At 29.0% G+C, this 24,414-nt stretch overlaps 1 protein-coding gene across 5 annotated transcripts in view; it reads right to left on the bottom strand.

Moving 5' to 3' along the window:
* The window catches only part of Adar (Adenosine deaminase acting on RNA), a 379,994-nt gene that overhangs the window by 316,146 nt on the left and 39,434 nt on the right, over positions 1–24,414 (bottom strand). The window contains exon 1 of one of the 5 annotated variants that reach the window (XM_075302727.1): positions 20,651–21,165. The exons of 3 other annotated variants lie outside the window; for them this stretch is intronic. In XM_075302727.1, coding sequence (XP_075158842.1) covers positions 20,651–20,749 — 99 coding nt within the window. In that variant the 5' untranslated portion in view covers positions 20,750–21,165. Of the gene's footprint in view, positions 1–20,650; positions 21,166–24,414 lie in introns of those variants that run through there. One more of the 5 variants, XM_075302732.1, reaches the window with a different exon arrangement.

Below are 24,414 nucleotides of genomic sequence, written 5' to 3'. Positions count from 1 at the left end.
ATCATGTTTCAACTTCCTTAAAAACTCCTGGTAATATACGAAGACCACATTGGATAAAAAGCAACAACAACAAAATATTCCCGCAAAATAACATACACTCATATGTGTAATGGCTAAAGAGAGTAACATACACAGAGATAATCTATAAAAGTGAGAAAAAAAATTAACTCAGCATTTGGTGGCATGTGTAAATTGCTACTCTCCCACCTATTATATGTTGAGTTGGGGAGAGAGAGGTAGTTGTTTAAAAGAAAAACCTTTTCACCACATTCATGTGTGAATGACTTTTTTGTCGTTGTGTATTTATATACGATTGTGTTTGCAATAAGCAAACAACAATATACAGCAACAACGACGACGACATCGATGGTGGATACCAAACAACCTGAATGTCGTTCTATTATGCTTCTTTGTCCGCTCCTCTTCTCTTTTTTTACACATCCATACGGAAGTCATTTTACCTTTAATATGATAATAAATAATGTATGAAATTGCTCTGGATGAGGAAGATAATTTTGATGTTATTTAATCTCAGTCGGACTATTGACCTGAATTGTAAATGAGAATTTGCCAATGTTAGAAACTGCAGAACAAGAACAACAACAACAACAACAAGAACTAAACCAAACATTATATATAGTATCTTCAGGTATAATGAGAATTTGAATATTTTGTGTGTGTGTGAAAAACGACTTTATCTCAGCCATATGAAAGAGATTAACTGAGAGTGAGAAAGAAACTAATGATGGAGAGAAAACTAAAAATTCTATTGTAAGCATATTTGCTATGAAATAAACAATATTAAGTACTACACTGCACATAATTATTAATAGATTATGGAAGCAAAATTTTAGGATACACAATTTACACAATATTAAGGATAAGTTTATTTAAAATGAAGAAAAAATCATAATCTTTACTTTAAAAATGTTTGTCGGCCTAAGTCATATGTAACAGGTTGGCTGATAAGTCATCGGTCTGACACATAGATGGCGTCGCTAGTATTATATGCATATTATTTTTATATAGTACCATTATATTTATATAGTCAAAATTAGATTATTTTTATATAGTCAAAATTAGATTATTTTTATATAGTCAAAATTAGACGTCTATAAGTTAATTAGTTTGTGAGATAGAGCGTCTTTTGTGAAGCAACTTTTGTTATGGTGAAAAAATGGAAAAAAAAGGAATTTCGTGTTTTGATAAAATACTGTTTTCTGAAGGAAGAAAATCCGGTGGAAGCAAAAACTTGGCTTGATAATGAGTTTCCGGACTCTGCCCCAGGGAAATCAACAATAATTGATTGGTATGCAAAATTCAAGCGTGGTGAAATGAGCACGGAGGACGGTGAAAGCAGTGGACGCCCGAAAGAGATGGTTACCGACGAAAACATCAAAAAAATCCACAAAATGATTTTGAATGACCGTAAAATGAAGTTGATCGAGATAGCAGAGGCCTTAAAGATATCAAGGGAACGTGTTGGTCATATCATTCATCAATATTTGGATATGCGGAAGCTCTGTGCAAAATGGGTGCCGCGCGAGCTCACATTTGACCAAAAACAACAACGTGTTGATGATTCTGAGCGGTGTTTGCAGCTGTTAACTCGTAATACACCCGAGTTTTTCCGTCGATATGTGACAATGGATGAAACATGGCTCCATCACTACACTCCTGAGTCCAATCGACAGTCGGCTGAGTGGACAGCGACCGGTGAACCGTCTCCGAAGCGTGGAAACACTGAAAAGTCCGCTGGCAAAGTAATGTCCTCTGTTTTTTGGGATGCGCATGGAATAATTTTATCGATTATCTTGAGAAGGGAAAAACCATCAACATTGACTATTATATGGCGTTATTGGAGCGTTTGAAGCTCGAAATCGCGGCAAAACGGCCCCATATGAAGAAGAAAAAAAGTGTTGTTCCCCCAAGACAACGCACCGTGCCACAAGTCATTGAGAACGATGGCAAAAATTCATGAATTGGGCTTCGAATTGCTTCCCCACCCACCGTATTCTCCAGATCTGGCCCCCAGCGACTTTGTCTTGTTCTCAGACCTCAAAAGGATGCTCGCAGGGAAAAAATTTGGCTGCAATGAAGAGGTGATCGCCGAAACTGAGGCCTATTTTGAGGCAAAACCGAAGGAGTACTACCAAAATGGTATCAAAAAATTGGAAGGTCGTTATAATCCTTGTATCGCTCTTGAAGGGAACTATGTTGAATAATAAAAACGAAGTTTGGCAAAAAAATGTGTAGCTCCGTTAGGCTTTAACTGCCAGTTAACAGAAAGTAAATTGCAAATATCTTCTCTCCGGTTAACTTTAACTGAAAAATTTTCAGTAGTTAAGTTTCTATCTGGAATATGGCATATATAGGCAACATGACAGATATGTCCATAGTATAGTCTAAAAGTTCGTTAGCTAACGTAGCACTAACGGAGCTTAATGAAAATAGGGGTTAGAGCAGTATACTTCCTTAAAAATGTCTTTATTTTAAGGAAGCCGAATCTTTGGCTCCGAATCAATACCAAAATTATTAATTAAGCTCAAAATCTTTGGATCCAAGTACACTTTGTAGTGTAGGCAACATTTATAGAAAATTTTATGTATTGTAATTTAATTTTTATAATAGATATTTTATTTCTAGACAGAAAAAAACCGTACTTAAACTAACTTTAATTTTAATTAGAAATTTTGATTTTATTCGATCTTTCTTTTTTCCAATAGAAAATAATTAATCAAGCTTGAGATCGTTTTTTGTATGTATTGGTTTCTTTATTTTTCAATATTTTGCAATTACATTGAATTGCTTCATCAGGAGTCGATCTATAATAAAAGTGGTTTGATAATTTTTAATCAAGACATGTAAAATTCTTTCTCAAAATTGTTTTTCAAATCGCAAATAATTTTAGTGGTTTATGCTAATAACAGCTATTGGTTTTAGTTTACAAATTTTTTATAAATAATTAAAGATTGTTGTTTTTTATTTCAGCTTAAAACCATACATTGACTAAACTACAAGAGTAGCTTAACCAACAGAGGAAAAGAATGTTTGTCAAATTTATTTGGGCAAAGCCCTAGAGACTGCAAGATGGTTGGATGGACGCACGTTTCGGAATTACCACATTCCTCATCAGCATCCTCTACTTGCAGCAAAACTATCAACCAATTATCAGAATAAATTCAGGCAGTTTATTAAACCCAACAAAAACCACACTTGAACCCTCCGAAAAAAGGTTTTACATTGATAGCTGGCTTATGCCGAAATAAATTCGAAACAAACATATCTCTTTTCCTATGCTGAAATAAAAAACAACAACAATGCTTAAAGAACAAAACCAACAAAAACAAAACAAAATAATTAAAGATTTTAATAATTGTAATTAACAAGTATCAGGAGACCAGGTAAAACAAAAGGAATTACATTATACACTTACGTATGCAAAACATTCAAGTGTAACACAACAACAACACATAAAGCTTAAAACTAGAGTAGTATCACTACGTTCGTCTATTACTTTTATTGCACTGATTTCCCTCTTGCTTTCTCTGATGCTGAGTACTTGCATATCTAGTTGTCTTGTCTATGATGTGTCTGTATATGTGAGCAATGTTATCTGTATCTGATTTGTAGTTCATTCTCTTCTCTGTGGGTACATTGTTAATGTACAACATTTCTAATGTTAATCTTTTTTTAATTTTAAATTATTTTTATATCAAAAAAAAAATATTTGTTTGTAGTAAAATTGTATTATTTTTTTGCGAAATTTTTCACAGAATTTTATCATGATGGTCATGATTTTGCACCAATGATTTTTTTTTTCTTTATTTTGAGTTAATTTTTTCTTTCATGAGAGGGGGTAATTTTGCACACTGCAGTTAAAAAGTACACCAGGGCATTAAATATTCCTGGTTTTAACAACGCTTTGTGGAAATCTGAAAATGTAGAGTAGAATTTTGTTAAATTTTCGTACGCGGTAGTTCTTTCTATAAAACAATTTACTTGTTTTCGGTTTACGATAAGTTACTACAAAAATTTGTGTTTGAAAATATCAGTGTTTTCTTTTCTGAGGAACGAAATTTTAGACAAATAAACCTTTTGTTTGTGTCAAAAGAAAAATTAAAATTAAATTTTCTTTAGCAAATAGAAACGACACCCATCGTTTGCCCTTAAAGAAAATGCATTACATTAAAGGATAATTTCTTTTGTCTAAAATTTCATTCTGGAGGAAAATATTTTTTCTTGCTAATGTAAACTTTTCTTTGGTCTGCACTAAAAGAATATAACAAAGTACTAATCAAATTACCAAGTGTATATCCATAATTATAACAAGCAATTAAAACTTTCTTTTTAACACTTTTTCTCATTTTTTTTTTTTAGTATTTGGCCGACAACCTAGAAATTTGCATAGATTTTTTTTTCCAATGCCATAGCTGGCATTACCCTTTCTGCCACGTCCTTTATTAGTATTCTTTGCCACAAAATTACCATTTATCGCAAACACGATGCCTGGGACACAACACACAAACAAAAGATTATTATGAACGATGAAAAAAAAAAATAAAACAAAGAGAATATATAATAATGATAATAAAAGCTATATGTATGCAATTTCTTTTTTAATTTGTATAAAAACCTTGAACTTTTTTTTAAAAGAGAAGGTGATAGCGCAGATAACCAGATACTATTGAGGAAAAGATACAGTATGCTGTTATTTATTAAAAAAAAACAATAAAAAATTTAATTAGTTTTAATTAAGAATGGTCAAGAGTATGTGAGAAGCATTAAATGTTGAAAATATTAAATGTATAAAAAAAAACATTACAACTCGTATACATAACAATTACTCATGTTTTCATTTTTCGATTAAAAATATTTGGATTAAAAAATATATTCAATAACATACTTTATTGATTCAATTAACTATGTAAAGAAATCATAGAAATTAATTTAAACAAATAATACAGAAAAATCTAATTTCTTTTCTTCGAAACGAAATTTTAGACCAACTCTCGTATAAGGCAAAAGTTAATTATTATTTTATTGTTACTATCATATGCAATAATTTCTCCAAACTTTGCTGTTATAGCGTATTCATTTTTTTAAACCAATCATATATTCCTTTGACACTTTTTCTGAGTGTATTTTATAGCTATAGTATTTTTTATTTGTATAATTTCATTTTCGCTATTCGATACCTAGTTTTATTAAAAATTCATTTGAGATCACAACACTTACACAGTTAGCAACATTAATGTAAACATTACGAAAGAGAGGGAGAGCACGTGAAAAATAAAATTTAGGGTCACAACAAAAACGCAGTCCTATACAATTTTTCTTAGTGTATTTTACAGCTTAAGTATTTTTCATTTTAATAATTTCATCCTAGTACATATTCGGTACCTAATTTTTATTCGTATTCATTTAATACCACTATATTACCATAGTAGGCAACACTAATATAAACATTATGAACGACAAAAAGAGAGAGAAAGAGCACGTGAAAGATTAAATGCAGTGTCATCACAAAAAAGACATTATTATAATCGTTTATGTTGGAATCATTTTAATTTTTTTCTCAGTGTATTTTAAAGCTTAAGTATTTTCATTTGTATAATATCATGCTAATACATATTCGCTATCTATTTTTATTCAAATTTATTTAAATATCACTACATTTCAACAGTTGGCAACATTAATATAAACGTTATGGACACCATAGAGAGAGAGGGAGAGCATGTGAAAGATAAAATTCACTATCATCACAAAAACGGATTATTACTATGGTTTATGTGGGTATCCTATAAATTTTTTTGAGTGTATTTTAAACCTTAAGTATTTTCATTTGTATATGTTAATTTCATGCTAATACATATTCGATACCTATTTTTATTCAAATTCATTTAAATATTACCACAGTTGGCAACACTAATATAAACATTATAGACGCCATAGACAGAGAGATAGAGGGAGAGAGAGTTAGCACATGAAAGATAAAATGTAGTGTCATCACAAAAATGCATTACCATAATCGTTTAATTGAGATTAGAATGTGTGACCTGTCTACCGGGGGACCAACATCATCGCTACTAAACTACGGAAGAACTTAGACAAACTCATCTCTGACTATATTCCAAAGGGGACAGACTCCAGATCCATCATAGGAAAAGCTTTTTGCTTTACTACTCCTAAACGAAATGTAATGGTATGAGATGTACGTGTCAACAATTGCATGATTGTTGACACTACACACAACACCCTGCTGTCACATCTATAACGACAAGAATACAGAAGAGACTGAATGGCGTCGCGTGGGTGGCTGTGTGTGGATGTTTCGATAGATGTAGAGACATATTAACTAAATGGTGTTGATTGGACGACTACAGTATGTACGTACTGTGTGTGTGTGTGGATAGCCGTAGCGCTCTATTACTACTCATCATTATTATTTCCCATTTTTATGATGCCTAGTATGTAAAGAGCCACAAAAGGTTCCATCGAAGAGACAGAGAGAAGAAAAAAGCCGTTTACATTCAATTAAAAATTGCTGAGTTAGGGTAATATGTAAGAGAACAGATTTTGATATGAAAAACTCTAGGAGACGAGACAAACCAGATTAAATCAAGGAAATATAAATTGTAATCAAAAGATAGTGACATTATGAAGGAAAGAAAATACAAAAAAAGTTCAAGGTTTTCTGTTTTGTTATTTTTCTGTTACTCAAAAATATCCATAGAATCTGTACCTTTTAGAATAAAGTTTAGTTTGGTTTAGGTTATGATAGATAAGGCGAACTCTATATATTGTTACAGACACACTCCCTTAGTGTATAAACACAACCATAGCGACTGACGATAGTCAAACACTTGTTGTCAGCGGACAGTGTTGCCAGGTAATTTTTGATTCTTCCCAGCAAATCTTAAGAAAAACAAGTATATTCGGCCGTAAGTTCGGCCAGGCCGAATCTTATGTACCCTCCACTATGGATTGCGTAGAAACTTCAACGAAAGACTGTCATCGACAATCGAATTACTTGGGTTGTGGTATCTTAAAACTTCTTAACATCGTTTTCTAAATTGTGAGTTAGTCCATACGTGGTATGTATTAGACAATACGTAGAGAGCCAGAATTGAAATATGGGGGTCGCTTATATGGGGGCTATATACAATTATGAACTTGATGTGGATCAATTTTTGATTGGGGATCGATTTATCTGATGACTATATATAACTATAGACCGATATGGACCTAGTTAGGCATGGTTGTTAACGGCCATATACTAGCACAATGTACCAAATTTCAACTGACTCGTATGAAATTTGCTCCTCCAAGAGGCTACAAAACCAAATCTCGGGATCGGTTTATATGGGGGCTATATATGATTACGGAATGATATGGACCACTATTGGCATAGTTATTAAATATCATATACTACCACCATGTACCAAATTTCAACCAGATCGGATGACTTTTGCTTCTCCAAAAGTCACCGGAGGTCAAATCTGGGGATTGGTTTATATGGGGGCTATATATAATTATGGACCGATTTCGACCAATTTTTGCATGGGTGTTTGAGGACATATATTAACACCACGTACCAAATTTCAACTGAATCAGTTGAATTTTGGTCTTCCAAGAGGCTCCGGAGGTCAAATCTGGTGATCGGTTTATATGGGGGCTATATATAATTATGGACCGATGTGGACCAATTTTTGCATGGGTGTTTGAGGACATATATTAACACCACGTACCAAATTTCAACTGAATCAGTTGAATTTTGGTCTTCCAAGAGGCTCCGGAGGTCAAATCTGGTGATCGGTTTATATGGGGGCTATATATAATTATGGACCGATGTGGACCAATTTTTGCATGGTCATTAGAGACCATATATTAACACTATGTACCAAATTTCAGCCGGAACGAATGAAACGTAAAAGTGGACCGATATGGCCCATTTGCAATACCATCCGACCTACATCAATAACAACTACTTGTGCCAAGTTTCAAGCCGATAGCTTGTTTCTTTCGGAAGTTAGCGTGATTTCAACAGACGGACGGAAGGACGGACATGCTCAGATCGACTCAGAATTTCACCACGACCCGGAATATATATACTTTATGGGGTCTTAGAGCAATATTTCGATGTGTTACAAACGGAATGACAAAGTTAATATACCCCCCATCCTATGGTGGAGGGTATAAAAACCCCTAAATTGGTCGAGACAAAACCCCCAACAATTTTAAGAATGTAAATAGTACAAAAAGAGGCCCAAAATTTCGTTAACATAATTATTTAAACTGAAAGAAGATTTATTTCTGAGGAACAAAATTTTAGACAAAATATTTTTTTTTTTTTTGAAGTAAATAAAAATCATTACACCACTTGTCACAAATTCGGGTTCGATTCTTGCTTCGACCGAACACCAAAAAGTTTTTCAGCGGTGGATTATCCCAACTCAGTAATGCTAGTGATATTTCTGAGGGTTTCAAAGCTTCTCTAAGTGGACTCACTGCAATGTGGAATGCCGTTCGGACTCGACTATAAAAAGGAGGTCCCTTGTCATTGAGCTTAACATGGAATCGGGAAGCACTCAGTGATAAGAGAGAAGTTCACCAATTTGGTATCACAATGGACTGAATAGTCTAAGTGAGCCTGATACATTGGGCTGCCACTTAACCTAACCTAGCCTTGTTTTTAATTGTGTCAAATATTAAAAATGCCCCTTCAACAGATGCGTTTCAAAAATAATGTCATTGGTTGTATTGCTTGTAGTTAGGAACATTTTTTTTTTTCTCAAAATTCATGCCAGAATTGTTCCAAATTTTGCCGAGAATTGCTCCACTTTACAAGGTCTAAGATTGTTTTTACCCCAAAAATCCCTCCAAATAAATATTACCCCTAAAAATCCCCCTAAACGTGTAAAAAAAACCCTAAATTTGGGGGGGGAAACCCCCAACCTGGCAACACTGTCAGCGGATTAAAATATGTTATAACTCCTCATGGTTAAACTGTTCCATAATTTCACTTATTTTAGTTGAAAAGAAATTGATTTTTTTTTTCAATTTAATTCTATTATTTTGTTTTTTTTTTTAATTTTCCTCAGTTCAATGTAATTTTCCTTGTCACAAATATGTCTCAAAAATTTTTTGAATTAAATGCGGGTATAAAAGTCAATGACCGGGGAATTCAATGCAAACTAAAGCTGGAAAATTTTTTCGTACACACAAAAAATTTTTTTTTTCTGATTCAATCACGAAATTAATTGATCCAATTAATTTTTTAATTGAAATGTCTTCAATCACAGAAATGATAGTATCAATTAAAAAATTAATTGACAGTCAATTAAAAAATTAATTGATCGAATTAAATATTTAATTCTTACTATTAATTTGTGTGATTGATTTTTATTTCAATTAAAAAATTTGTTGAATCAATTAAATTTTTAATTGAATATTTTTTAAAACTCAATTAAGATTTTAATTGGAAAAATTTTCGTGAAATTTTTTTCCGTGTATAATGCCCAAAAGTAGTAAAAAAGTAGTACAGCACGATAAATATGGTTATGGTTATATGTAGCACCAGGTGTTTTGCGGTTAATTCTTTCTTTTAGCAGAAAGTGTAATTCTTACTTAATAATAAATCCAAATCACAACACTTTCCTTATTTTCACAGCGCATTGTAGAAGTCTCAAAAAAAAATGAAACACAATTTAGTTGTATTTTCATTTTTTTCAACGTAATTTAACATAGCATTGAGGTGTGTTCCCATTTACTCTCACCATTTGAAACTCTCCACCGTGAGAAGTAAACGAAATTTCCCTATGCTCAGTGATATGAAAGTCTCTCGGCATAGCCAATAATCGAATGTAGCCGTAAAGTTTTGTTTGTAATGTAATTATGTGTCAAAGGAATTTCTATACTATGCTAAGCCTTGGATATTCAAATGCCTTTTATGAAATAATGTTGCATACTTTTAGGCATTATCTTTTAATTAGTAACGAATTTAGCTATTGACGCACAAAGGAAACAATTTAATGCTACGAAAATTGTTCAATAACTCATTAAAAAAAAATTATTGTAGTTTGCTTAAATTGTATATATTTGCAACAACAATACTACGATTTGTAAACTAAAACCATTTTTCAAGGGTTTGTGTTGCCTGGGAATAGAGTTTAAATATGATTTATTCCCCTCGAGCCAATTAGATGTAATCAAACGAAATAGAAGGTAAAAATTAAACATTTCATATATTTATATATACATCTATTTAACAACTTCCTCTAGCTAAGCTAACAATAATGGAAAACCGGAAATAAAACTATTTATATAATTCACAATTCGCATTAACTAAACTTCCGGTATATATAAATGTAAGTCATTTACCAACAAGAGCACTGCTTCGCAATATTTGTACAATTTTAGTGCCTACCATTCGTACCATTCCGCATGACCTAAAAACTATAACTAAAGCATTGCTCAAGCATTTTATGCGGAACAGCACTTTAAACATTGCTTCTTTGGGTTGATTTCCTTATTAGACTGGGGAGAGGGCTGAATATTGGAAAATCCTCTCCTCTTCATAGTCCTAGACAATACAACAATAGATCTATTGATTTAGGCAAAATGCCAAATTGCTGCAACATAATTTTAGGATTTTGTTTTTGTGCTACCGTTTAGTTTTCCTTCGTTTTGGAGAAAGAAGGAAATGCTTTGGGTTAGGGGGGATATGCTGAAATAGGTTTCAACATCCCACACTAGAACTATAGAGCAATCCCACACTAGAGCAATAGAAATGGAGTCAGTCACAACTATGGCCACAACAGTTAAAACAACAATTGCAACAACCACTATTACAAAGTCTAAGGACACATCAGGAGAATAAAGAATGGCCTGGCGACAAAATATGGGCCACCTCAAGAAAAATCACTCACTCACTCTTAGAGAAACCGCTGCAGCACTGCAGTGCCGATGTATATAAGAGTTTCCATAGATATAAACAACGTCGTACCTTGGATGGTATGGTATGAATGGGACAAAATACTCCAACAACAATAAAGCAACCGAAGGCAAAGTCTATGAATGAATCCATGAATGGATAGATGGATCCGCATGCCGGCTTTTAATGACTTCAAATAGAAAAATGTGTGTTCGAGTCCTTTGTACGTACGGACCACCATAGTTATTCAAAGGTAGCAGGATAAAATAGACCAGACAGATAGAAAATGTTCAGCAACTCTCAATGATAAATTTGCCATATAGTAGGAAAAAAAACCGTAATAATTTCCTTTGACAAGAAATGCAGAGTTTTCAAAAGCGACTTGAATTGCATCTCCTTGGGTATTGAGACGCCAGGAAAATGGGATATGAGGAAATGTTATGCCTACCATAATGATGTCAAATATTAGGTTTTCCGCTTCAAAGATGGACAATAATTGAGTAGTCAATAATGGGAATATTTTGTTAAGATAAATTAAGAAATTTTCTCGAAGAAGTTTGTCTTTAGAGGTTAACATAGATATTTTTAGACAAAATTCTTTAAATAAAATTTTAGTTTTGAAAATTTTTCTAGATACATTTTTCATGGATTTTTTATATTTTTTATTAAAGAACATTTTATTTGTTGGAGAATTTCAAAAAAAAAAAAAAAAAACGAAAAAAACAAATAATTTTTGTTGTTTCATTGGAATTGTTTTTTGTTATATTATATTATGTTTTTTTTTTTTTTTTGAGAAAGTTTTAATTAGAATTTTGTCTTTAAAGAAATTTTAGTAGAAGAAATTAAATAATATAATAGAATTTTTAAAGAAAATTTCAATGAATTTTTTTTTTTTATAAAAAATTTCAAAGATTTTTTTTTAATGGTATACAAAAACTGTTGTCTTTTTCTTGAGAAGATCTCGGTTTAGAAAATTTCCAAGATTTTTTAGACAATATTAAAATATATTTTTTTTTTTAATTTATTTGTTCAAAATTTGCTAAGAAAAAAAATTAATTTGTTTTTCTTTTTCATTGGAAATTTTTTTTGTTGATGTTGGATTTTGTTTTTGTTTTTTTTTTTTTGAGAAAATTTCAATTTGTATTTTGCATATATAGAAATTGTAGTAAAAGAAATTAAATATTAAAATAAAATTTTTTAAGTAAAATTTCAAAGATTATTTTTGTAATAAATTTCAAAGATTTTTTAAAAATTTAGTACAAAAACAAATTTGTTTTTAGAAAAAATGCATACACACAAAACTTTTTTTTCTGATTCAATCACGAAATTAATTGATCCAATTAATTTTTTAATTGAAATATCTTCAATTACAGAAATTATAGTATCAATTTAAAAAAAAATAATTGAAGGTCAATTAAAAAATTAATTGATGCAATTGAAAAATTAATTGATATTATTAATTTTTCTTTCAATTAAAAAATTTTTTGAAGCAATTAAATTTTTAATGGAATATTTTTTAAAACTCAATTAAAATTTAATTGTTAATTGTTGTAAAAGAAATTAAATGTTAAAATAAAATTTTTTAAGGAATGTTTCCTTTTTCTTGAGAAGATTTCGGTTTAGAAAATTTTATAGATTTTCTAGAGAAAATGTCGCAAGATTTTTTTTAGACAATATTAAAATATATATATTTTTTTAATTTATTTGTTCAAAATTTGCTAAGAAAAAAAAAAATAATTTGTTTTTCTTTTTCATTGGAAATTTTTTTGTTGATGTTGAATTTTGTTTTTTTTTTTTTTTTTTTTGAGAAAATTTCTATTTGTCTTTTGCATATAAAGAAATTGTAGTAAAAGAAATTAAATGTTAAAATAAAATTTTTTAAGGAATGTTACCTTTAGAGAAAATTTCAAAGATTATTTTTGTAATAAATTTCAAAGTATTTTTAAAAATTTAATACAAAAACAAATTTGTTTTTAGAAAAAATGCATACACACAAAACTTTTTTTCTGATTCAATCACGATATTAATTGATCCAATTAATTTTTTAATTGAAATGTCTTCAATCACAGAAATGATAGTATCAATTTAAAAAATTAATTGAAGGTCAATTAAAAAAATAATTGATGCAATTCAAAAATTAATTGATACTATTAATTTTTGTTATTGATTTTTCTTTCAATTAAAAAATTTTTTGAATCAATTAAATTTTTAATGGAATATTTTTTAAAACTAAATTAAAATTTTAATTGGAAAAATTTTCGCGAAATTTTTTTCTGTGTAGTAAATTATTTGAAGAAAATTACATAGTTTGTTGTTCTTTGAGATTTGTTAGAGACAATTTCAACAAATTTTTTGAGACATTTTTTTCGCAAAAAAACCCTTTTTTTCTCATTGAGAAAATTTCATAGAATTTTTTAAAAGTAGAATTTCAAAGAATTTTTCCTTTCGAGAGAATGTAGCACTATTTTTTTTTTTTGCATAGTTTGTTGTTCTTTGAGATTTTTAGAGACAATTTCAACAAATTTTTTGAGACATTTTTTTCGCAAAAAAAAAAAAAAAATTCTCATTGAGGAAATTTTATAGAATTTTTTAAAAGTAGAATTTCAAACATTGTTTTCCTTTCGTGAGAATGTAACACTTATTTTTTTTTTTCAAAAGTAACAATTTTAACAAAAGTTTCCCCCTTTAGAGAAAATTTCAAAGATTTTTTTAGAAAACATTTTTTGAAAAATAAATTTTGGAAATTTTATTTTTTTGAATTTTTATGAGAAAATTGTATAAGTTTTGTTTCTTTAAAGGTTTTATTACTTTAAAATTCGAGTTTAGCTGCTAAAATCTATTTTTGTTTTTTTTTTTTTTAATTTTTGTTATTAAAATTTTGTCTTTAGAGGCAATGTATTTTAAGAAAATTTCATAATTTTTTGTTCGTTAAGAATTTTGTTTTAGAGAAAATTTCAACGATTTTTTAAGATTTGTTTTTTGAAAACTTTCGCAGGAAAAAATTTTAAGAAAATTTCTTTTTTTGAGAAAATTTCATAGATTTCAAAAAATTTTGTTTTTAGAGACAAGTGCAGAAACAATTGTCTTTAGAGGAAGAATAGATTTTTTAGATAATATTCTTGAAAAATTGTTTGGTTTAGAGGAAAATTTATATATTTTTTAAGAGACAATTTCCAGGAATTTTTTATACATAATTTCAAAAAATTTTTATTCATTTATTTATTTATTTACTTTATTTTTTAAAAATTTTCAAAGAAAAACATTTAATTGAGAATTTTTGTTATTATTATGTGTGTGTTTTTTTTATTTGAGAAAATTTTGTCTTTAGCGACAATGTAGTATAAGTAGATTTTTTTTAAGAACTAATAAAATATTTACACATATTTTTTTCCTTTAAAAAATTTTCAAAGAATTTTTTTGCAACAAATTTCAAAGATATTTTTAATTAATAGAAACACTTTTTTTTTGGAAAAAGATACTTAGAAAATTATTTAAAGAAAATTTCATTATGATCTTTTGTTCTTTGAGAATTTTGTTCTAGAGAAAATTTCAATGATTTTTTTTTGTTTTTGAGACATTAGTTTAGGGAATTTTTTATTAGAAAAATTTCACAGAATACAAATTTTAAGAAAATTTCATTTTTGGTTTTTCATTGAGAATCTCATAGAATTTTTACTTTATGGTGGGTATTAAGTTCGAGTTTAGCCGTTAAAATCGAAAATAAATTTTTAGAGAACATTTATAAGTGAATTTGTTTCCTTTCGAGAAAAGTGGCAGCTTGATAATTCAGGCTGCCACTGAATACTCAAAGTATTCAGTCCATTGTGAGTGCTACACAATTCTATGTTTAGCTCAATAGCAAGGGACCTCCTATTTATACTCAAGTTCCACATTGCGGTGAAACCACTTAGAGAAGCTTTAAAACAGTTTTAGATTTAAGGGGATAATCCACCGCCGAAAAAGTTTTTGTTCGCAACTGGGATTGGATCCATGACCCTTTGGGTGCAAGGCAGGCATTCTAGCCATTGCACCACGGAGACAATGTAGCAGTGATTTTTTTCTGGAGAAATTGATCAAAGATTTTTTTTAGAAAAAATTGCAGATTTTTTTTAGAAAAAATTGCAAAGATTTTTTAGAAAACATTGCAAAGATTTTTAAAGAAACCTTTTTTTGGTATATAAACCTTTATTGAAAAAAATTAAGAAATTTCATATATATTTTTTCTTTAAGGAGTTCGCATTATCGAGTGAAAATAAATAGTATTTTTCGCCGTTACTTTTTTTACTTTTCTTTATTAATTAATTTTAAGGAATATAAACCAACCATTCAACTATTGAATACAGTCGTATTAAATTCATAGACGTAATTATTTCGTTCTACATTATCATCTCATTGAACTCAGTAAACCATGTAGCCATTTTTTATATATAGAAGCAAAAAAAATCACACACGGACAATTACAATGAAATTTACATTTAAATGATGTATAAATGCTTCACAAAAAATGCGCAAATACATTGAATAACTAACTTTATATATGCCCGGCATTGATTGACAGTTTATTTAAATCTAAAAGAATTTAACGAATCAAAAGGCATACCATTTAGTTAGTTAACCCCTCTCATACCTCACTCGCTCGCTCTCTTTCTTTCCCTCACTCTCCCACACAAATCGATTCTTCGCTCTGAGACTTTTGTGTCACATAATGTGTCCGATAAAATGAAATGACGACAAAAACAATGGCAACACCACTGTGACACAGAGAGAAGGCAGGCAAATGGAGAAAAAAAAACAAAGAGCATGAAACACCCAATTGGGTGAATCACTAATCGCCTGGCCATTAAAACGCCAAGAATACGGTGTAATCAATGTCACATGTACTTGGTAATAGTCTTTTAATCGACATCGCTATCATTTCATCAGTGTTAATTGCACCTACACCCTCTTACGGTGAATACGAACTCATACACAACAAAGCATTGTCCCTCCATCCGTCTGTCTCTGTGTGTCGGTCTCTCTGTAACTCAACGGTAAGCACAAAAATGGGAACTCAAATAAGAGAATGAGTGTCATGGTTTGTTTTGCTACGCAAGAAATTAAGTGGGATCAAAATGAATCAAATGAGATTACTTCTCCATTAATTGCAAATGGGGATTTGTGGTGGAGTTTGGAGAGCCTATTAATAATTTCAGTTGCATGCAGACTCACTTATGCGTATGGATAAATTATCTGACAGTTTTGGGAGTACATTTTCGGCTTCATGTTAGGCTTATGGATATTTTCATTTACCGGAAAATGTAATTACAGGCGATTGGTTTCGTACACCTACCTATGTGGCCATATTTAACACAATACTGGCAGTATGTCCATGAAATTGTGTGTGATAATAATTTAATTTATTTTTAAATTTTAAATTTAATGTTTACTTTAACGTTTTTTTAGTTTGGGGGGATTCTATTTCATTCTCAAAAAACTGATCTAAATATTGTATTACAGTTACAATCAAATTCCAATCGGATTCAAAAAGCATCAAAAATGAATTTAAACGTACATTAAATTACATCAACGTGCTAATTCAAAATGAGAATTGAACCCAATTGACATGACAAAGACTAAAATTTTTTGTCCAATTGTTAAATATTTAAAGAACTATTTTTTTCTCAGATCCAAAATGTACGGTATATGAGATTAGGGCCCATTGAAGCCTCCGAAAACTAATGGGGATGGAATGCAACGATATGTTATTTTTTGATTTTAAATGTTTTTAAATGTATTTTTCATGCAAACAAAAACAAGAATATGTTCGAGAAAAAAATTTTAATTAAAATTGGAAATTTGTGCAATTGCCTCTATAACCTAACCCCACACCTTATCTTCTTCTAAATTTACTCCAACAAATTCGCAATATAAAGAAAACTTATATCACACAATTTTCTCGTGATAACATTAAACCTTAATTCACCTCTTGGCTTCTTCTATTGTTACAGTAAACAATTTGTTGGCTACTTTCTCTATATACAAACTGAGATGGTGGTATTGTCACAGGATATGCAATTTTCTTCAAAGTAATCTTTTGATACTTTAAGGATATCCTGAGCTGGCTCAAAGGGCTTTTTATAAAATAACATTTTACTAGCCAGGCAAGAGAGTTCAAAATAACCCATTCACATTTATACACGTTTACATTAGCAAAAAAAAAACAGAAAAAGAAAAAGAAAACCAAAAAAGTCACAAAATTCTATATTGTCTGGTAATTGTAACGTTTAGAAAACTTTGCCTTGGTCATGCCATATTCCGTGTGTGTTGTAGCTTAATCCTTGCCAATAAAATAGGAACGATAATAACAAAAACAACAGCAAAAGTGATATAAAAGTTTTTCCAACAACATCGTGTCAAAATTTTAATTGAAGAGCTGGTTGGAGCATTTTGTGAGAATAAAAGTTCCTGAAGGCTAGCAACAACAACAACAACAACACCAGTGATTGCCAATTTTTTACCACCACTGAGGAAAAGATATTAAATTTCACCAAACTATATATTAGGCTACTAACACAATGAAATAAATTTACCGGATGGTTAGGAAATTTTCAAACTATTCTTGGATAGTAGATGGGAAATATGGACAATCAAGAACATGGAAGAGCATTGGCCATATGATAGTATTAATAGACCTACCACAATTCTACTTTTTCGAATTCAAATTTTGTTTTAATTTTATATGAAGCAATTTACATATGAACAGGGGTGCCAACTCTGACGATTTTTCGTCATTTTGACGATTTTTGATGGTAAATTTGGCCTCTGACGATTTGACGACGATTTTAAACAACTTAGTTATGAGATGACGATTTTTTAAAATGCTCGACTCAAGTGTTTCCTTTTAAGGGTTTTTGACGATTTTTCAAAGAGATGTAGTTATAAGTTGACGATTTTCATAAGTTGTAATGTAAACATGTTATTTTGGATCTCAATAATATGACAATTTATATGTAGCTTGCTCCCAGCCGTCTCCAATGTAGAAAGAAATTTCAAAGCAATCAATATAAATAAACCTAAAATTCGAAATCCCTTTGAAACTTAAACATTGCAAGGTATTCTTTTGTCTATAAAGCGAAATAATTTTGATTGCTATGAAGCCAGTTTAGTTAAATTCAATTTATTTATTTATTCATTACCGATAATAGTAATAATAAAAAAAATTATACATGAGCAAGTAATAAGGATTTAAATTCGCTTGGAGAATAGGAAATTTTTCTATCAAGAAAATTTTGTTAAACAATGTAGTACATATGGTCACAATCAGATATATTAATTTAAAATAATTAAAAATTTATTTCAATTAATCGTCGTTTAAAAAACTGGAAACTATATGACTTACTTAGAGATTTAAATGGCATTATTCATGTAACTAAAATGAATAAACCCCTTTTTAATAACAGCTTTATTGTGTATACAATATATGGATGCCTCAGATGTTTGAATAAAATTTTTATTTTGTTCCTAAATCTTTTTTTTTTCAACTGTTTTATGAGTGACGATTTTTTGACGAATTCTTTGGGATGAATTGACGATTTTGACGAAAAATATTTTTAAAATTGACGATTTTCAGCCCAAAACAGTTGGCACCACTGCATATGAATGCAAATATGATGCTATTGTAGTTGTCGATTCAGTGAGAGTGGTTGTTGATTGTGTATTTATGCTGGCATTAGATAAAAGTTTGAGAGAGATTAGGAGATCATTGATAAGATAGTGAGTAAAACCACAGATAATAAGATTATCTCTTGCATAACGGAACGATGAGAAGAATGTTAGGATTGGGAGTGCGGGTAGTAAGTTGGATGTTGTAGGTGTTGAAGTGATGAGAATATTTTTTTCTAAATATGTATGCAAATTAAATTTTGCAAAGTAAAACCTATTTCTTCTGCAGTTTAGTTGTCTACAGGAAATATTAAAATTTAAATAATGTTGCAATTAAAACCAACTCTGTGTGTAAATACTGCATTCATGTGGAGTAATCTTTTCATTGTTAATATATTATTTTTCAGTATTACATGTTAAAAAATCCAATTTCTTATAATTAGTGGTGATTGTGGTCAATTAAATGGAATAGTTTCTAAATTAGTGGCACGCCGATCACCGCAAGGGTATTTGGACGCCTATGATGGCCATTCCACCACGTTTGCTACTCGAGCTAAAAATAATCTACCAAAGTTTAGAGAAAATTTGACCAAAAAACAATCACACATCTTATTTTGCAAACTTTTGTTTCTATAGAAAATTTTGTCAAAATTTTATTTCCATAGAAAATTTTGTCAAAGTTTTATTTCTATAGAAAATGTTGTCAAAATTTTATTTCTATAGAAATATTTGTCAAAATTTTATTTCTATAGAAAATGTTGTCAATTTTTTTTCTATTGAAAATTTTGTCAAAATTTTATTGCTATAGGAAATTTTGTCAAAATTTTATTGCTATAGAAAATTTTGTCAAAATTTAGTTACTATAGAACATTTTGTAAAAATTTTATTTCTATAGAAAATTTTGTCAAAATTTAATTACTATAGAACATTTTGTAAAAATTTTATTTCTATAGAAAATTTTGTGAAGCTTTAATTTCTATAGAAAATTTTGTGAAGCTTTAATTTCAATAGAAAATTTTGTCAAAATTTTAATTCTATAGAAAACTTTGTCAAAATTTTATTTATATAGAAAATTTTATCGAAATTTTATTTCTATAGAAAATTTTGTCAAAATTTTATTTCTATAGAAAATTTTGTTAAAATTTTATTTCTATAGAATATTTTGTAAAAATTTTATTTCTATAGAAAATCTTGTCAAAATTTTATTTCTATAGAAAACTTTGTCAAAATTGTATTTATATAGAAAATTTTTTCAAAATTTTATTTCTATAGAAAATTTTATCAAAATTTTATTTCTATAGAAAATTTTGTAAAAATGTTATTTCTATTTCTAAAACTTTGTAACTTTTACCACAAATGGTGCTAAAGACGTTTTACAATTTTGAACTCCAATTTGTTCCTTCGAACTACGAAATTTTTTTCAACAATTGAAAAAAAGTATTAATTGTGTCTAATAAATTTTCTTCAATTTATCGAAAAATATTTAGTTATTTTTGTGATATCGGCGCTTAATCGTCGCTGCGTCGTTGTCGTTAAACAGTTTAAAATTTTCTAAATATAACCAAAATTTGTCCTTCATTGTGGGTTCACTGTTTTTCGAGTGTGAACACGCTATTTATAATAGCTCTATTTTACACCAATGCATACACACATATGGACATCTTGAAATTGAGTTTCAGTTTTTGTTTTGCTATGAATCACCTAGTTAATGTCAAAGAGAAAATAAAGACTCCGATAATTGAGATTTCATGAACTATATAAAATGCAGATTTAAAGTTAATTTAAAGTCCTTGAAATATTTTCACCACTAAAATCTTTAACCGAAACGGAAAACTTCGAAATTAAAGTTAACGAAATTAAAGTTAAACGAAAAACTTAGTTTAGGTTTATCCACCATACACACGCGTATGCCATAAACCAACGAGGTAAATAAATAGTAGGCATTTATAACGGACCCATTGCACACACATATCACATACACACACTCCATATACAAATTGATAGGCTAACCACCCACTATACGCGTTTATTATAGGCAAAACCCTCCAATTACTCTTTCGTTCATTTACTCACCGACGATGAAGGTGACGAAGGAGGCGGAGGTGGTGAATATTCATGAGTATTATTATTATTGTTATTATTGTTGGACGGCCTGACACAAACACTTTTCATCTTTTTAATATTTGTCAAAGAATTCTTTGAATTACTCAGATTGCCGACTAGTTTGTTTAACTGATCGAAGGGGATACGGAAGAGAAGAGATATAATGCAGCACGTTTTTATTTTTTGTTTAGTAAATGTAAACTATTAATTAATATTTATTTAAATCTTGTTTGCTTTGTTTAATTACAAATATTCTTAAGATTTTTTTTTCGTTTTTGTTTTTTGCACTTAAGGTTTTTATTTCACACTTAGATAAGATTCTTTTGCTCTCTGATAGAAATTTACACCGGAACACACAGGCATTAGGCACATGAAAAAGTGCAACAAAATACCAGAGCGTCGTTGTGATTTAAATAAACGACTAATTGGGGATAAACAAACCTCGGCCGCAACGAAATGCCAATTATAACGTCGTCCGACCAACACAGCGTTTCAAGCGCACCAAAAGCAAATTTGCTAAAAAGGTGTTCGAATTTAATTGAAAATTGCTTTTCACAGAGCGCAACTGAATAGTAAAAAAAATAACCAACGCTAGAAAAAAAAATAAAATACCAAAAACAACTGGCGAAATAAAAAGTGAGAGGACAAGAAAAGAAAACTACAAAAAAAAAACTATTCAAATACACCAATGATACTCTAGATGTTGAAAAACAAAAACATTCGGCTAATCGAGAAGACAACCAAATGAAAATACCAAAAACAAAAAAAAAACAACATTACAAATACTCGTCGACACCACTAAAAATAATTGTTTTCTTATTTTAAGAAAACCACGCGTACATTACAAAACAAATGCCAATCTCTTTACATTGCAAAGAACTATACCATGAACCACTAACACGACGATGAAGAAGAACTCTCATCAACGTAATCAGAAGCACCTAACATTAGCCGGTCCCATCACCATCATCATCATCATTATTATTATTCCCTCTATAAACTATAAATCCGATATAGCGGTCGCCGCCGTCCTCGAATGTCTTGGTTTCACAAAACGCACAAGAAGAAAAACGACCGACATGCCAACTAAACTAAATTGCTGCTGCAGCGCTTCATCATAGTCTTCAGTACTCAAAGGTACCCAATTAATTGTAGAAGTGAATTGAAATTAAAAAATTGCTACATCTGCCTGCTTGTGTTATGCCAAAATGTCTTTAGCAATTAAAGCAGAAAGGACCAAACTTTAGGTCATTGTAGCAATTGGCTTATAATTCTGTTAAGCTCTATGAATATGAACAGTGAGAGGCTTAATAGTCTAGGCTAGTTTAGGGTGACCATCTGTTTGTACAAACTCACATTTACTACATTGCAATACAAGTGATAAACTTCAAAGAATTCAAGTGAAATTTCATTTCTATAGAAAATTTTGTCAAAATTTTATTTCTTTAGAAAATGTTGTCAAAATTTTATTTCTAAAAAAATTTTTGTCAAAATTGTACAACGACTCCCAATTATACATCGAAGGCACAGGAAAGAAGGAAGAAAAGGAGAAGATGCGTACACCACAATAGGTTTGGTTAGGTTAGGTGGCAACCCGATCTATCAAGCTCACTTTGAATATTCAGCCAATTGTGATACCACATTGGTGAACTTCTCTCTTATCACTGAGTGTTGCCCGATTCCATGTTAAACTCAATGAAAAGGGACCTCCTTTTTATAGCCGAGTCCGAACGGCATTCCACATTGACGTGAAAGCACTTAGAGAAGCTCTGAAACCCTCCGAAATATCACCAGCATTACTGAGGTGGGATAATCCACCGCTGAAATACTTTTTGGTGTTAGGTCGAAGCAGGAATCGAACCCACAACCTTGTGTATGCAAGGCGGGTATTCTAACCATTGCACCACGGTGCCACAACGGTTTAGTGGAAACTCGATTTATTGTTTATTGTTATTTCTATAAAAAAAATTTTGCCAAATTTTATTTCTATAGAAAATTTTGTCAAAATTGTATTTCTATAGAAAATTTTGTCAAAATTTTATTTCTATAGAAAAATTTGTGAAAACTTTTTTCATTAGAAAATTTTATTTCTATAGAAAATTTTATCAAAATATTATAGAAAATTTTGTCAAAATTTTATTTCTACAGAAAATTCATGCAAAATTTCCATAGAAATTTTTCTCAAAATTTTATTTCTATAGAAAATTTTGTAAAAATTTTATTTCTATAGAAAATTTTGTCGAAATTATATTTCTATAGAAAATTTTTTCGAAAATTTTATTTATATAGAAAAATTTGTCAAAAATTTATTTCTCTAAAAAAAATTGTAAAAATTTTATTTCTACAGAAAATTTATGTCGAAATTTTGGTTTTATAGAAATTTTTTAACAGTTTTATTTCTATAGAAAATTTTGTTTCTATAGAATTTTTTCTCAAAATTTTATTTCTATAGAAAATTTTGTCAACATTTTATTTCTATAGAAAATTTTGTCAAAATATTGTTTCTATAGAAAATTTTTTCAAAATTTTATTTCTATAGAAAATTTTTTCAAAATTTTATTTCTATAGAAATTTTTTTCAAACTTTTATTTCCATAGAAAATTTTGTCAAAAGTTTATTTCTATAGAAAATTTTGTCAAAACTTTATTTCTAGAAAATTTTGTCAAAATCTTATTTCTATAAAAAATTTTGTCAAAACTTTATTTCTATAGAAAATTTTGTCAAAATCTTATTTCTATAGAAAATGTTGTCAAAATCTTATTTCTATAGAAAAATGTCAACATTTTATTTCTATACAAAATTTTATTTCTATAGAAAATTTTTTCCAAAATTTTATTTCTATAGAAAATTTTGTCCAAATTTTATTTCTATAGAAAATTTTGTCAAAATTTTATTTCTATAGAAAAATTTGCCAACATTTTATTTCTTTAGAAATTTGTCAAAATTTTATTTCTATAGAAAATTTTGTCAAAATTTTATTTCTATAGAAAATTTTGTCAAAATTTTATTTCTATATAAAATTTTCTCAAAAATTTATTTCTATAGAAAATTTTTGCCAAAATTTTATTTCTATAGAAAATTTTGTCAAAATTTTATTTCTATAAAAAATTTTTGCCACAATGTTATGTCTATAGAAAATTTTGTCAAAATTGTATTTCTATAGAAAATTTTGTCAAAATTTTATTTCTATAGAAAATTTTGTCAAAATTTTATTTCTAGAAAATTTTGTCAAAATCTTATTTCTATAAAAAATTTTATCAAAATTTTATTTCTATAGAAAATTTTGTCAAAATCTTATTTCTATAGAAAAATGTTGTCAACATTTTATTTCTATACAAAATTTTATTTCTATAGAAAATTTTTGCCAAAATTTTATTTCTATAGAAATTTCTGTCAAAATTTTATTTCTATAGAACATTTTGTCAAAATTGTATTTCTATAGAAAAATTTGGCAAAATTGTATTTCTATAGAAAAATTTGTCAAAATTTTATTTCTATAGAAAATTTTGTGTAAACATTTTATTTCCATAGAAAACTTTTGCCAAAATTTTATTTATACAGAAAAATTTTGCCAAAATTTTATTTCTATAGAAAATTTTTGTCAAAATTTTATTTCTATAGAATATTTGTCCAAATTTTATTCTATAGAAAATTTTGTCAAAATTGTATTTCTATAGAAAAAATTTTCAAAATTTTATTTCTATAGAAAATGTTGTCAAAATTTTATTTCTATA

The sequence above is a fragment of the Haematobia irritans genome, chromosome 3, assembly GCF_050003625.1.
Source record: "Haematobia irritans isolate KBUSLIRL chromosome 3, ASM5000362v1, whole genome shotgun sequence".
Classification (NCBI taxonomy): domain Eukaryota; kingdom Metazoa; phylum Arthropoda; class Insecta; order Diptera; family Muscidae; genus Haematobia; species Haematobia irritans.
This window is presented reverse-complemented; position numbering and strand designations above follow the sequence as displayed.